The sequence below is a fragment of the Anser anser genome (genome assembly GCF_964211835.1).
Source record: "Anser anser genome assembly, chromosome: 10".
In the NCBI taxonomy this organism is placed as follows: Eukaryota; Metazoa; Chordata; class Aves; order Anseriformes; family Anatidae; genus Anser; species Anser anser.
Window position 1 is genome coordinate 17812831 of NC_139730.1, and position 16121 is coordinate 17828951.

Here is a 16121-nt window from a genome sequence, read left to right on the forward strand (position 1 = left end):
CCAACCAACCAAAAAAGAAACAAACAACAACAACAAAAAAAAAAACAGACAGAAAGCTTGGGGAGCAGAATAGCTGTTTGTGTGAAAAGATCTCTTTGGTGTAGACTAATAGGAACTGTCATTTGACCTACCAAGTGAACTTCTGCACACAGTTCATAAAATGAAGACACTGCAGTTTCCGGGATCATACATATGCGTTGTTGCAACCTACATAATAACCATGAAGACCCAATCACCTAGCTGTAAAAGGTTGTATTAAAAATTATGGGGCCAGATACTTCCTTTAATTCAGCTACTAACCCTGGTGTTCCACTGGAGTAGAATGAATTCTTCGTATTCTGAATGCATTGCTATGCTTCCATCTTTTTGGGACATCAGCTTTCCTGGCAGAATGATACGAGGTACTTAGCCAATGGAGATCATGTATATTCATTTTTAGCTTTATTTTTCTCAGTGCCTTATGAATTATTATGCAAATGTGAAAGTCTGTAGAGTGGATATAAAAGCTTAATGAAAGGTACAGTAAATAATTCAAAGCATGGGATCTGACAGAAAGAAGATATGACAGCCTTATGAAGTCTTAAGCAGGCTGCGTTATTTGGAAAAGCGTTCAAAGAATAGCATGCTTTTCATGTTGACTAGGAAAACACTAATAAAAGCCAGTGAAATAAAAACAAGGTATTAAAAGAAGCTAAGTATTCTATAAAACCAAAATATTACTTGCTGTTTTTTATGTACTTTCTTCCTGAAGCTGCTCTTACCACAGAGTTGACTGAATAAACAAAAATATTTTAGAAAATTAGTGTAACAGCAAATGTTAAGTTTCCATATGAATAATGGGTATGTGGAAGATGATCTGGTTATGAGAGCATCTCTAATTTATAGACACTCAGTGGGACCTGCTTGCTTTGGCATAGCGTAGTTATTGGTTCAAGTGAAAACCAGTCCCTGACAAAGGATGTGCAGGAAATTGTCGCAACGGGTAAGTATTTTCATTATTCAGTCACTAAGTTCCCACTTTTGTATGTTTACCTTGAGTAGCTTAGACTTTTCCTGCTGTCACCATGTACTTTGCAGGAGAAATATCCTTTTGCCTCCTGAATGATTAGGTAAGGTCCTTATGTGCATGTCTGAAAACCTGGAGTGATCGATCTGCAAAGTTTTCTGTATGGGATCTTAATAACCTTGGTGTATCTTCAGGCTGGCAGGGGAATGTGCTTTCTACTGGCATTCCTGTGAACTCTAGAAAGCATATGCTCCTAAGCTGCAGCTTAGTTGTGTAGCAGTCTTTGAGCCTTAGGCCAGAAGCAAATAGTAAGCTCTTTGCAGATCAGGCCAGGTATGGAGGTACAGCTGAGAAAGTGAAGTGTCTGAGAAAGAGTCTCCTACATGGTGCACGATCTTTGTCAGGTCTGATGTACGCAGCTTTTCCCAAGATTTTGCTTCTTCCTGCTTCTTTTGGTTAAAAGCTGATGTGAATATGTAGGACTTGGTTCTTTGAAAAGATATATGGAACTAATTTCTGAAGTGGGATGCTCAAAGGAATCCTTGCTTATATTTGTGTAATAATTAAACAAGAATTTGTATTTGGAAGAACTGAAACAAAAATTAGTGTTGGATTATTCTGAAGGGTTGCAATAAAGGCTTAACCAGTGTTATCAAGTAGTCTACTCCACTCTGAAGTCAAATCTGATTTCTGCACATGGATAGCAAAACTTGAAAGCTAATAAAAAGGGAATTTGTGGGCTAAGCCACATGCATCTTACAAGCCTGGTGTCAGCTCCCCAGTAGGTGGGGTGGACGCTGCTCCCTGTTGCACTGAGTCAGTAGCGTGGGGGTAAACAGGAAGCTGCTGTAGTCCTGGAACCTTTATTGTGTGTTTATTTAGCACCCTGTGAAATTAAAGCAAATATAGAAAGCAATTTTTACATTAGAGCCTCCCCAGCTGTGGAACCTCTTCTGCCCACCCCAAGCAAGCACCTCCAGCCACTGCCTTCAGAAAGAGGAGCTGACTGCTCCCATGGGACATGTCAGTGTTAGGGGGGAACTGCTCCTGCCTCAGCAAGGAATCAAGAGATTTCCCTGTGTATCCTGCCTCCCAGTGTCCCAGCTGTCAGTGCTGCTGGGGGCTCTGCTTGCTCTTGGTTCCCCCCCAGTACAGTGACCTGAGCTCTACAGCTGAGCACAGTCTAAGGACAGATTATGCAACTCCTCAATCCAACATGACAGCAGGTATTCTTGCAGCCATCTGATGGGGAAAGTCCCAGATAAGTTGAACTGCAGCCAGGCCTTTGGCAAGCCTGTTCCTTTTCGCAGGGCACCAGCGCGGCAGCGGTTATCTCGTGCTGGTGATGCCACCAGGATCGGCTGTGTACACAGGAGGGCAGGCCCTGATTACACCAGGCAGGAAGGTCAGAGTAAGTATCTCAAAATAGGTTGGTTTGAAGCCACTGAACATTCCTGTGCCCACGTTAATAAATCAGCAGTAGATTTAATTTGGCATGTTTTATTTTGGGCATCTTGGCAGTGCATTACACTAATAAAGTCTTGAGGTATCAGCACAAGGATGCTTTTTGGTATGTACTGTTCAAACACCAGCATTAGCTACAGTTATCATCTGTTGCGTTGCAACTTTGGCTGATTTATCATGACTATTACAAAAAATGGTGTTTTTATTTAGCTTGAACTACCATGGATAGGAGACTACATAAGTCGCAAAAAAAAATTTCTTTCCTTTGATTTGTAAATAAAAATTCGTATATATACATGTTTTTATTATACCTAAAAGGAAAAGAAGAAACCAAAAGAGCCTTGAGGATGGTTTTTCAACATGATTTTAAATCCAAATGTGATTCTGGGGGGATGACTTAGCAGGTGTGCTTATTTTATACATTAGTCTTCCTTTGCAGAACTGTCACGTACGTTTACCCAACTGGATGAAGCTGTTGGCATAAAAACATTTAGCTTGTTATTTTTGATTAAAAACAGGGGTAATGAAACAAGGTCCATGCGAATTTCTGTAACTTGCACAACCTGTTAGATTCTTATTAACAGTTTATGAAATGGGGACAAATACCCCCAACAAAATTGTAGCTGTTGACTAATTTATTGAAAAGTAAACCAATATTGTTTTACATGTAGAAATGTTATGTATTATTGGTTGAGTGTGTTAGTACATCACATTGGAGTTGTTTTGTATCCAAAGAAAGGTCTTAAGGCTATGTGCTAAGTAAATGAGGAAAAAAAAAAAGGTAGTTTTGGGATGCTGGGCAATTAAGAGTGTGTTCATAGGCGGTGTATTTCTAAGTTAATGAAACAGGCACGATGGGGCACAGGTATCTTTTTTTTTTTTAATAAAATAAATATCTAAGCCATCCAAGTCATCCATTTATTGAGATTATTTCAGTTTCTTTACAAATTTGGGAAGGATGGTTTTATTTCCTAAAATAGTATTTTATTTTTTTTTACTTTATTCTGTCATACTTGCATATCACTAGTACACTGTATTAGACCCTTATTTTTAAAGAGCATTTTTCACCGGAGTGTTCAGGTAGTAAAAATGTGAGTTTTTAGAACAGAGTTCAGTGCCCAAGAACCTTCAAAAATCATGTAGAGGTAAAATACTAGAATGCATAAAAAGGTTAAAAAATAACACAGGTTATTAAATTTCAGTTATCGTTTGTCCTTCTCTAGGACTTACACCGAGCAGTTTTAAAAACAGCATGTCCGACTAAGCACTGCAGGTCTAGCACTGCAGGGTTAGAAAGGCTGTTGTGAATAGTTATTTGGGACTTTTGGAATTGTTATTTATGCAGACCTCCTCCCCTCCCCTTCCCTCCCCTCCCGGTCACCTATTTCAGCAAGCTTTCAGCAAACTGAATTACAGTAGCTGAAAAGCTGACAGAGCTTGTGCAACAGGGGGTCAGGCGGCGGCCCAGGCAGCGCGACTCCCTCAGGCTGGGCTCCTGGGATCCCTGGGCCCTCTCTCCCCAGCTGGTTGTTTTCGTTTGCTTTCAAGCTGTGGGACACTTAACAGTTTTTGCAGGAACTGCTTTGCTACTAAATAATTAGGTTTTAAAGATTACTTTTTTTCACAGGATTGCACAGAATAGTTGGGGTTGGAAGGAAGCTGTGGGGGTCATCTGGTCCAACCCCCTTGCTCCAGCAGGGCCTCGTAGGGTAGCTTGCCCAGGAACCTTTGTTCATCTTCTAAAAGTAGTGGTCTACAGGGTGAAAACAAATTTCTGAATTTTGGTTATTCTAATTTCATTAAGCCTTTTCAATGTCTTAGTATTTTTAATGAAAAAAAATGCAGATACCTTTTGTATGTACTGATGCAGAATGGGGAAAAAACACCTGAAAACCTTATCGGTCTGGGAGCATAGTTTTATGCCTCACTTTTAATATATCTAATGAATTAAAATGTCTAGGGAAATATTATGATCTTAATGAAAAATGAAAGCAAAAGTCATATTGATAGGCACATAATTCTTAATACAAATAATATTTTCATGCAGTGCCAATACACTAGTTAAGAGATTTACTATCATTTTATTATGTAAAAGTTTCATTTGGCAATGTTATCTCAATAAAAATATTTGCTGAAAAGTAAATATTTTATTATAAGACAATAACATGGTTAAAGTTTTATACTAAATGTAATTAAAGATTCAAAAATATAAATGCTTGGCATTTCCTCATTTTGTCATGCTTCATGATTACTGGTGGAGTTGCTTTTGAACAAGTTTTTCAAGGATAAGTCACGCTTTAATTGCATAATTAAGAATACAAATTGTGACTATTTTCTTTCAGGGTATAGTATTTTCCTGTTTATAACTAAAATGTTGAACTAATTGTGTAAATACTTGATGGGAATGAAATGTAGTGAAGTAGCAAAGGCAGGCCTTCAGGTGCGTTACCACAGATATTAAATGGTTGTGTTACTAAATGCACGGCTGTACGCCAGGTGATGAGAGCTGAGAAAAAGCTAGAATCATCCTCTCATGAGGAGCTCTGTAGTCTTTGTAGAAAATAGAACAGTGGTAGAGAGAGGCAGTATGTGGAGTCCGGGCTAATCAGCCACTGAACAGTTGTCACCAGGTAGCCCAGGGAGCTGCAGGGTTGATGGGGCCGCAGTTGATAGCAAGTCTGCTGATGTGAACAGCCCTCCTTGTATTCTCATTGTGAAAGGGTAATTGGAGGCTCCAAGGCCACAGGCTGCAGAGAAATCACTTCCCTAATAAAACCCTCTGTCTCAAAGCCATCATCTGTGGGCACTCTTAGGGGACAGGCTTTGGCTTTAAGGTCTCAGGTTAATGTCTCAGCAGTATTAGTCTGGTGAGAAAAACAAATACCTTGATTTTATCATGAAACAAAAGGGTCAATGGGAGGGGGAAAACAAAAGCAACTTCCGATTGCTGTTTGTAGATATACAGATAGGGCAGTGACTGAGCAGAAGGGAATCCACTGGAGTGAGCTGTGGCCTGTGAACACGGTTTGGTGCTAAGGGCCTGAGATCCCAAAAACTGGAAGATGGGGGAAGGGAAACAAGCAGTAACATCAGCTAGAACAGGACAGGCTTGTGATGGCGTTACTGCAATATGCCGCTGGTTTTATTTTCTCCAAAAACTTCAGCTGGCACCGGTATACAGTAATGTACCACCGTCAAAATGCTGTCTTCTGGCAGTGCATGTGGAAGACACTGGTCCATGTGTAGAGCTTCTGAGTCATGCTGTTCTGAGAGTCTTCTCTCTGGAAACCAGATGGTAAGCTCCCACTTGACTTCAGTTCTGTATTTAGTTTCAGGATGATCAAGGAAAAATATTTTCAGTGTGATGCTAAAGGAGAGTCTGTGGCACTTTGTCTAAATTTATTGATTGAGATTTTCAAACTATGTATTTCAATTAAAGACCATAATACATTTTCATTAATGTGACACACATAGGAAGACTTGGAATAAATTCATTATAGACAAATTGTTTTCAGTTGCTTGAAATAAATAAAGAAAAAAAAAAGTGTTTTGTTCCAGAAGGGGTGAAACATTTGGAAGCATTCCAGCTATAGAAAATCTTGTGATTTTTGGCCTCTGAGATCCCAGTTGTTACATAGTATTTTGCGAGAGGTGATACTGAAATAGTCTCAGAACATGCCTTTTCCAGGGAGATGTCAGGAGAATGAATGAGCTCTTGTCCTTTTTTGTAATGAGAGTGAAAGTAAGAAAAAGTTCACGTATGCATAGATACCCTAATATTGTACAGTTAAAAAAATGAATTTCTGTTCTGTGGAACATGATAGCAAGTTTTGATTAAAATATACAGTATTTTGTAGTATTGCATTTGAGATGGTTGGTTGCGCAAAACCTCTTTAAACTTATTTTAAATGGAAAAGAGGGACAGAAAATATTATCTGTAAAGGACAAATACAGCTAAAGTGAAACATGTTTGCTGTAATTGTTCTCTTGCATTTTCTTAACTTGTATAATAACTATATACAGTGCAAACTGCATGTACAATTTAGAGATTGGGAGTCAGTGTGAATGGATGCTGCTCAGTGATCGGATGATTGTAATGGCAGATATGTACAACCTGACTAAATTTTGCTATTGCAAGGCCTGTCTGTAATCCATCACTGTCACAGGGGATTTAGCTATTTATGCCATGGTGTACAGGTGAAATACAGAACATCTCTGGGGGTTGCTCAGTAGGTCAAGTAAAGCAGTGAATATTCAGGACTAAATCAGCCATGTTAAATACTTAACAGCATTGCATTTTCCTGAGAAGATTATTTCTTGGAACTTTAGGTCACAGCCATCCAAAAAGCTGTAGGATAGACAAACATGAATTTGCAGTTCATTAGACACTTTTTGGTGACTGCCTACTCTCTCTCTGTGTAAGTTGTATCAAAAACTAATGTATGCTACCACATCTGCTCTTAAGTTCGTTCATATCCTTATTTGTTCTGCAGAGTATCTTTACCTGTTTTAAAAATAACCTTTTTTTTTAATTAAAAAAAATACTGATGCAATACCTGTTTCCCATAGTCAAACACTGAAGTAATTTTTATTTTGGTGACGTTCTGCTTTTATGAGAATGCTGATGTCTTTCCCGACTCCGACAAATGAGCATAATGCATATACCCTGTAGACATCTCATATTCCCATAGCTTGTATTGTGTTTCAGGTGTGCATTTGCTGTTCGGGTGAGCAGGCTGTAGTTTGTCCCTTGCTCTCCTCCTGAGCACAGCTGCCCTGGCTGTGCTGGTGCTGGCTGCCAGGAGGGCAGAGCCATGCCCTGGAACCAGTGCCCAGAGCAGCAGGCAGCAGTGGGGTGGTGGGGACATGTCCCAGGGCCACCCCTGCTGCCTCTGAAGTCCTGCAAAGGGGCAGCTCAGGAGCAGATGAGGAGCAAGTGCTTGAGCAAGTGGGACATCCCAGCAGCGTGTCACCAGCTCTGGAGTCTGTCCTAACCATGCTAGGCTGAATCCTGTCCTACAACAAACTGTGAGAATTGACTTCTTTTCCCCTCAGAAATCTTTTTATTGATACTTCACTTCCCTAGGTGTGTCTTTCTGGGATATTAAGCTGGTCGTAGTTCCCGTTCTTTAATACATTTTTGGAATTTTTAATTCTTTGTATAAAATGTCTGTCCTGCAACTAGATGCTTAATATTTTTGCTTTGCTATTTTCTCAAATATTTAAGTACTGCCTTTTTTCTCCCTTAATGTTTTCATCATATTTAATTTAAATCATTTGCGTTTTATCTTTGTCCATCTAGCTACTGCTTCTGTCTTCCTTTAATTTAGTGTCTGGAATGTGGTCGCATCACAGCAGCCAATGTCCCTGTTTCCTCAAACATTACATACACAAGAGCTATTTTGATGCGCATGTCTATTATGGCTTCTCAATTTTGATTATACCAATCAAAACCCAAAATTCAAGTTAAGCTTTTATGAAATATTTTCTACTGAGAAAGGCAGACTGTTTCACTTCTTAGAAATACATGAGAGATTCCTGTCATTAGATTGTTAAAAGTTTACTATTTTGGTGGATGGTACTGCAAAAAGCTGGCAGTGTGTTTTGGTTGTTTTTGTTGTTGTTGTTTTGTTTGTTTGTTGTTTGTAAGATGGAAGAACTAGTATGAATTATGCATGTATGAGAGTAGTGGTACGCCTCCATTGGCAGAAGCATTGATGTCAGGTGTAGAGTAAATGGTGTGCAGCTTTTTCAGTATTCTGAGTTAAGATGATAACTGTGTTGATGATACTGGAGAGACGAATGCTTCCAAAACTACAAGGATTTTATGCAATAGCACTCTGTCTGGAATAGGTAAAGAAAATACCTGAAAAGGGAAAGAAAAGATCATGCTTGTGATCATCTGACACTCTTACTCCCTCATGGAGGCTGAGTCCCTTCTGCACCGTGATGAAGGGTGAGTGTTAGCTACTGAAAAAAGCAGTCAGGAGTGCAGGTTGGCAATTTTTCCCTTTGTGGGAACCAAGAAATGATTTTTTTAATCATATGTAAGTTGTTGTACTTTAGGCAGTGCTGATGGAGAGGGAGAGGAGGAGAGAGAGAAACAAGGCACTTTCTCCGGGGCAGAATATACAGTCTTCTGATCCCTTGTTTTTAGCGCTTTATTTTTAGATATACTATTTTTAAACAGCTTGAAATACAAAAATATTTGCCTTTTTTCCAGTTAAAAGAAAACCCTGTTGTGACACAGCATGACTCAATCTTTTTATAGCTACATCAAATACGTGTTGCTTAGGATAATATAAAAATGTATAAACAACAATAAAGGCAAAAATAAGAAAACAACAGTTGCTATTGTAACGCAAGGTGGAGGGCAGCAACAGAAGTTTTGTAAATAGATGTCTCATCAATATTATTATTCATTCTGAACAAAATAATACTGTGCTTTAACCATATCATACCAAAATTAGTACAGAAGGTTTAGATAGTTAGCACATAAGAAGGTTTTTTATCTCCAGGACTGCCGTAGCAGTACGTGATGAAATCCCCTGGACATGGATGGTTAGTGCTGTTTGCTTGTTTGCTAAGTAAAATGTTTGTATCTCTTTGTGTAAATGTAGCAATTGTCTTAAACTGTTAACATGTGGGTGTTAAGAGAAATTTGGAAATTGACAGTAGAATTCATTTTAGGCTCTTTAGAGTCTTGATTGTTTTGCTACTGAAGGTGGTAAAATTGTGGAGGTCTGCAGGACAGTGCTCCTCGTTTGCCAGCCAGTTGTGACTGTGGATATGAGCTCCTGAAGTGGTACGGCTCTGAAACAGTAGGCTTTTGGCTCACGGGGTCATCTTGTGAGTCAATAAATGTTATTCTTGTCAGATTGCAAAGCAGATCTGATTTTGAGCCTGACACAGCAACCAAATGAATAATAACAGCTGACAGCAGTGCAGCACACGCCTTTAATTCCTACTTTGCCAGCCCAGCCTTCGTTCCCTGCGCAACTTGTAGCATGGGGTTTGAAGCCCTCAGAGAAGCCCAGAGGAGCCTTGGCAGCCAGGTTGTTCCGTGCCTGCTTGCGTTTCCACTGCTGGGGCTTTTCACCAGGCAGAGGTGCTGAGGGCTTTTTGCAGGCCACTGAGGTTTTGGCTTTTTGTATTTTTTCTAATCTGCCAAGCTTGTCTTTTTCCAGCTGATTACACATTGTTAATGCTGACACAAAGACTTGTATTGTCTAATTTATTGTACAGTTTGAGCACATCTTTTGCTAAGAAAACCTGAGGCTGAGTTGTGGTTTGCTGACCTTTAAATGTGCCGCTCAGCCCAGGGGTCCACAGACAGCCCTGAGCCTCTGTGTTAGCCCGGATCTGACCGTGCCACAGTGCTGCTCTGCTCAAGTTACTGGGCCCTCACTGGTGCTGAGGTGAGCATTTCCAGCCACCCTTGTTCTCCCAGGTCAACTGTGGGAGACCTGGCCTCTCTCGGGAGCGGGTGGAGGCCGAGTGTGGTGTGTGAAGGGCTGCACAGGACAATCAGCAGCTGGCTAAATTAGTTTGGGTCCTCCTTGCAGAGGAGGGTCAAGTTAAGGTGGACACCAGGAAAGTAGCTTGGATTTAAAGTGTCTCCAGATTAGAATATTGCATTTTTATGCGGATGATAGAAAGCTGTAGCTAAAATAAAGGTTAAATTCTCAAGAAATATGCAACAAGAACAAATCATTTGTGTTTGAAATGTGCCAGCTGAGGGAGGCCAGAAGTCATGTATTGCAATCCCTATCCCTTCCCTGCTCAGCGTAGTTCACTTTGCTTGTATTTTTACAACGGAATACCAAAACCTACGTAGTTATTTCACAGTAAAAACATGCTTTTTGGTAGTGTAGACACTGATTAAATCTAAATTCTAAATTTAGGCTAATGAAATAACTACATTAGTACAGCCCCTATTTAAAAATGATTCTGCTGGTTTGCTTTGGTCTGCAGAGGCTGTAGAAATTAAATCTGTGTGGCATCGAAACTCAAAGAAAGACCATATTCTGAAGTGTAATTTGTCTGGGTCTTCTCTCCATAGTTAAAATAATATAGAAATACTGGCTCCTGGAAGTGCAGCAGAATCAGAGATGAGAAATTTCACTTTGGACTACGTTTGATCAGTGTTTGTCTTCCTGCCAGACAGAGTTAATGTTTCTGTCCGCCTCTGAAAAGCACTTACAACTTTATGAATCAGTGCTCTGTGATCATTACTACCTATGTTCTTTCTTAGTTTTAGTACCTGCCTGCTGTGTTTCACTGTTCCAAAATCATTACTACCCATATTCTTTATTATTATTACAATGTGTGTGCTCAGCTCGCTTGGTTTATTTGTAACTCCTTCAAAGAATGCAAGACAAGGCTAACTATATAATGTGATGACATGCTAAGTTTTCCTGCCTGATAACACACTCCTTAGAATTTTCCATTCCATGAGCAGATCCTTTTCCATCCACTGCCTGTGCCCCTTCATTTGTAAGGGAACAATATCACTCCTTAGGATTAATTTATGAGGGATCACCGTCCTTGCCTATGAAGTTCTTTTTCTGGTTACTTACTGTTTTGCTAAGTCTGTACAGCTTTCTACAAATTTGGTTTACTGTACCACACAAAGCCATCATTTAAAAGTCTATATTGTGTGTGTGTGTATATATTACAGTATTATTTCTATGAATCTGAAAATAATTGTAGTTATACTTCTTCAGAGATGACTTTTTTTTTTCAGTTTTAACTGAGTTGTTTATTACAAACATATCAAGTATAATTTTGAGATGGAAAGGCTTCCACATATGATAGTGTTTTGGGAGAGACATTTAAAGTACATTTCTATAATTTGCTTCTTGAACAAGTTTTGAAAATGCAATTAAAAACATCATAATTTTTAAATATATATTCTTGACCTCTAGGAAGTGTGCAGTGTTGGAGAGGTGTGAAGAGTTCATTTACAACTGCTGTGATGTGGACTTTGGTTGATTTATGACAGGAAGATTTTTTTTTTTTTGGATTTCAGAACAATAGAAGAATATTAACTGTTAGCTGGACGTGGTTATAGTACCAGTTGGAAGGGGCTGAGGTTGATAAATTCAGGTCAGACTCTAACACCATACTATGATTCATGCTTGGAAAAGAAAGAACTTGGGGGTAGATGGTGCCTTGTAGGAACAGCGCTCCCTGTTTTGTTGCCCAGACCAAGGAGGTGCTAAGCACTACATGTGGCCACCCTACTGGTGCTAGGTTCCTCAGAAAAAAAAAAGAGGGTGAAAACAAAGCTTAAACATACAAATGAAATTAGTTACTGCTAAAGCTTGGACTTACTTCTAGATCCACAGGAAAAATCTGACAAAGGTCTGCCAATGGTTTGCTGCTTCTCCATATAGTTTCCTGTAAGGCTGTGCCTTAAGGGAGAAATAGTCCCAAATTACCAATAGAAACTTATTTAAAATGTGATACAATATTATTGTGAACTACTTAGTGCTAACGCTGTTGGCTGTCTTCAGTGCAATTGGTTTCTTGGATATTTAGGCTGCTGCTTTTTTATTACATCTCTGCTGCCTTTTCCGTTTGTGTGTGATACTGTAGGAGTCAGATTTGATTACAGCTGCACATTAAATCAGCGTAAGCACTGGGTAGAGCAGCTCTCGAGGTAAGCTGAGCCTTCCTGGCATTGCCTTTTGCTGGTTTGCATTGCTTTTAAAAAGAAGCTTTTGGCCTGGTAGTGTGTGACTCACAGTCAACCAACAGTCACTGACTTTTATAAAGCTTGCTGTTGTGTGAACTGTGTGCATATTTTCCATACATCCAATGAGCTTTGTGAGCTTTGTCCTTTTCTCACTGAATTTCCAATGGGAGCTAGGTTTTCTCCCACCATCTCATTTCTATTTTCTGTAGCTTATTTGATTTTCTGATGCTAAACCACATTCTGCATAGCTTTATGTCATTCTGTGTGTTTATTTTTATACTACACCTTTTTTGTCCATGCTGCCAGTCCCTTTTTCCAAGTGTAATATCACAAATAGTTGATGAGTACACTGAAGGAAATTATGCATTTCTGCTGGACTTCTGTTTTCTCAAATAACCTGACCTTCAACTTATTTTTCTGTCATGTGTTTTATAACAATTTCCAAAAATCAGTTGGTTCCTTCATTTTCTCAGTGCTTCCAGATCAGTGCTTCCATTTTGCAAATATAAAACTGACAAGTCTTATACAAACTAAAAGATCTTGAAGATCATTTTGTTTATGCTTGTGTAAGGTTATTATGTTCAGGAGAATTGCTGAGATTGTGTGCTTTCAGACATATCGTCCTTTGCTATCCTGTATTTAAAAGCATTCTTTTCATTAAAGACTACAAATATTCTCTAGTATTGTTAGCAGTGATAGAGCAGAATCAGTGGTAGCAATGGCTGGGGACTTAATAAAATACACACACAAAGCCTAGAAGTCCCGTGCTGTCTGCAGTAGGAAAATGGGTCTGTTTTTAGAGCACACTAATTTATTTTGAGATAAAAATCCAGTTGGTCCTTGTTTTTTATGTCAGTTAATCAAGCTGAGATGAGGCCAACCTACGGGCTTGACTCCACTTGCTAATGTACGTTATGCACATTATGCATTAAATTGTGTCTTTGTTAGTTTTTACTGTTCTGTTTTTTTCACAATTGATGCACTGAATTTTGTGGGAAAACATACTCTGAGACTAGTTTAATGAGTACTTGCAGCCAACCCAGCTTAAAATAAGAACCTTGTGTTCCCCTGCTTCCATTTGTTGCTCCCACTCCTATACCTGGTATTAGTACAAGTGCTTGACTATTGACACAAGGAAGCCATTCTGCACCTTCGTACAATCGCATAGGTCTTTTGCTGGTATAGAAGTGTGCACACAAAAGTTGTACATCTATCAGTCGCTGATGTCCCATTTCAAAATACTAGTGCGGCCAAAGTATATGGAGTACCTACATTTTCTTTCTTACCCTGTATGATTATGCATTATTTTATTCTGCGAAACACTTTATAAAAACTTGCATGTATTCTGATGAATATGACTTGATCCCATAAAATACATGAAAGCAGCACAGCTAAATCTCATTATTTGGAATTGTAATGTTAGAAAATGGGAAGAGTACACCAAATTGCTGTTTTGTTAGCTACATCTTCCTTGACAGCATACCTGGTAATTTATCAGTGTAAAATGTATTAATTTTAGTATTACTAATATCAGTATTGTACAAACAAAAATTCAAGTATAAAAACGCAAGAGGGCTGAACTCCATGAGAATTCCCTGCCAGGCTGCAAGGAGTAGTTTTGGGATTAAAGAACAGATTTATAGCTGCATTGCATCTAGACAGGATTTAATTCTGCTTAGGGGTGCATCCACAGAACCCAACTACTGTTCAAATCAGCTGGAAAAAAACAGATTTTGATTTCAACTGCTGCAAATTGAAATGTCACGAGTTTTCAGTAGCATCCTGAAATAGTCTCTAAGTGTGGGGAGAGAATATCTATTTAGATGTCAGTTAAGCATGGTGACTAACAGATCAAAAGGGACTGTTAAGACATGCAGCTTGTCAGGCTGCACAGCATAATCTGCAGAACATCACTGAATGCTTTCTGCATCAGGCTGAGCTTCTATTTAAGTAACATCGCATGTCCGCATTTGACGTAAAAGACTGTTAAAGGAGGGAGAATCCACTGCATCCCTGTTTAATGTAGTTCAGGTGGTTAACTATCCTCACGACTAATAGTTGCACTGTAGCAGACTAATTTTAGCATCCTTAGCTTCCAGTGACTGCATCTCAGTTGGAATATTTTTTTTTTCTGCTAGTTTTAGAAATGTCTGACATCTGAAATCCCTTCAGTGTGCAGACATTCACAAAACCCCATGAAATTACCTTCTAATTTTTGAGGGCAGTGATGCTTTAATTAATAATTCAGAGATGAGTAAGGTGACATCATTTGTGTATACTTTTCTGTAATGCCTGGATTAAGGGATGGAATTCAATGTGTGCAATCTATTTTGGAAGTTGGAATTTATATGGATTGTTTTCAGTTACCTAACGCTCGTGAGAAATATAGTAACATTTTTATGCTTCTTGTATTTTCCTGCAGGGCAGCAAAGGGCACTACAGATACCACTGGCAGAGCCACAATGTCAAGCACAGTGGAGTGGATGATATGGTCCTTCTTTCCAAAATCACAGAGGATTCCATAGTGGAGAACCTTAAGAAGCGATACATGGATGACTATATTTTTGTATCCTTTATACTACTACTTTTATTTGGGCCCTGTGGACTTACTGAGGCAATGCAAGACTAGTAGTATGTATGTATTCTGTTTAAGTAGATTAGTCAAGGATCCTGAGCATTTTATATGACAGTGCACCTGTGAGTACAGAAAATGAAATTTTGAAATTTGAAAATAAGATCTTAAGGTTTGAAATTAAGATCTGAAAAATGTTTTTATGGTATTCTTTTTGGTATATGGTAGTGTTCTTGCCATTGTTGAAGATAGGCCTGTAGCTCCATGTATTTATATATCCATGTGACCTCTGAAGCTAGGTACAATTACGCTACTTCGACGATCAAGAATTAATAGGTTTAAGTGTTATATATGTGTTTTGAGATTGCTGTTGTCTTTGTCTATCAAAATCTGACAGTTTCAAAATAGCATTTCTTCTGTGACATAATCCTGTTTACAACTTGTTCTAGAATCCTTAATACTGTGGATCATGGACTGATGGAAACAGATGACCATATGAACATCTGTAAATCTAAAGTGTTTGCACTTCGATTCTTTTTTTTTTTACTGTGATTAATGAAAACATGAAAGATTTAAGTACCTGAACATATAACCCAGCAAGAAAAACAGATTTTAGCACCAAAAATTTGCTTTTTTTTGAAATTTCGTATGAAAAGACTTCCTAGAGACAAAACACTAGACACTGTTTCATTTTTAGCTTTCACAATATAACATGAGCTACAGTAAGAAATTTTGTAAACTCTAGTCCGTATGATACTGTTACTTCTGCTTGAGCCAAGTTTTCATACTTCCTAGTAGTATCTTGTGAACAGTTTCCGTGAAGTATTTAACTTTTTCTCTCCCTTTCTGCTAAAAAAATAAATATATAATACCTCCTGGCTAACTCTATATGTTCAGATAGTAAGAGCTAAGTGGCAGCTTGCTTTAGCAAGGACTGATAGAGGATAAGTAATGTTGCAGCTATGCTGACATTTCCATCCCAAACTGTATAAGTTTTTAATAGGTGTGCATTCATGGTTTTGGATCCTCTGTTCAATAAATTACCACACCATTAATAATTTTGCATTACAGAAATGTGATAAATTTGTCAAACTGATAACATTGGGGCAACCTATAGTTCTCATCCTATTAGTAAAATGAACACTTCTGTCCCTGTGGAACCCTGCATCTTCCATGCATTACATTCACAGTCTTCAGTGCTGAAGAAACCATTTGATGCTTTTTTTCTTACAAAAAAGTGAAAGTAACATAGTCTTTTTACTGAAGCAGGATTAAGTGTGTTTTCCAAGGGGAATGGTGGTCACGCTGAGGCTTAAGAGTCTTCTTTTAAAAGCATTATAATTCTTCTGTGTAGGGAAGAAGAATCCTTTTGCAGTTCT

General features: G+C 38.6%; 1 protein-coding gene across 7 annotated transcripts in view; it reads left to right on the forward strand.

Annotated features, from left to right (window-relative positions):
- Window positions 1-16121, forward strand: part of MYO1E (myosin IE) — a 166155-nt gene that overhangs the window by 98968 nt on the left and 51066 nt on the right. For 6 of the 7 annotated variants that reach the window (XM_083851097.1, XM_083851096.1, XM_083851098.1 and 3 more), the window contains one exon: window positions 14593-14736. In XM_083851097.1, the coding sequence (XP_083707223.1) occupies window positions 14593-14736 (144 nt within the window). Of the gene's footprint in view, window positions 1-2316; window positions 2418-14592; window positions 14737-16121 lie in introns of all 7 variants that reach the window. The other variant, XM_083851101.1, reaches the window with a different exon arrangement.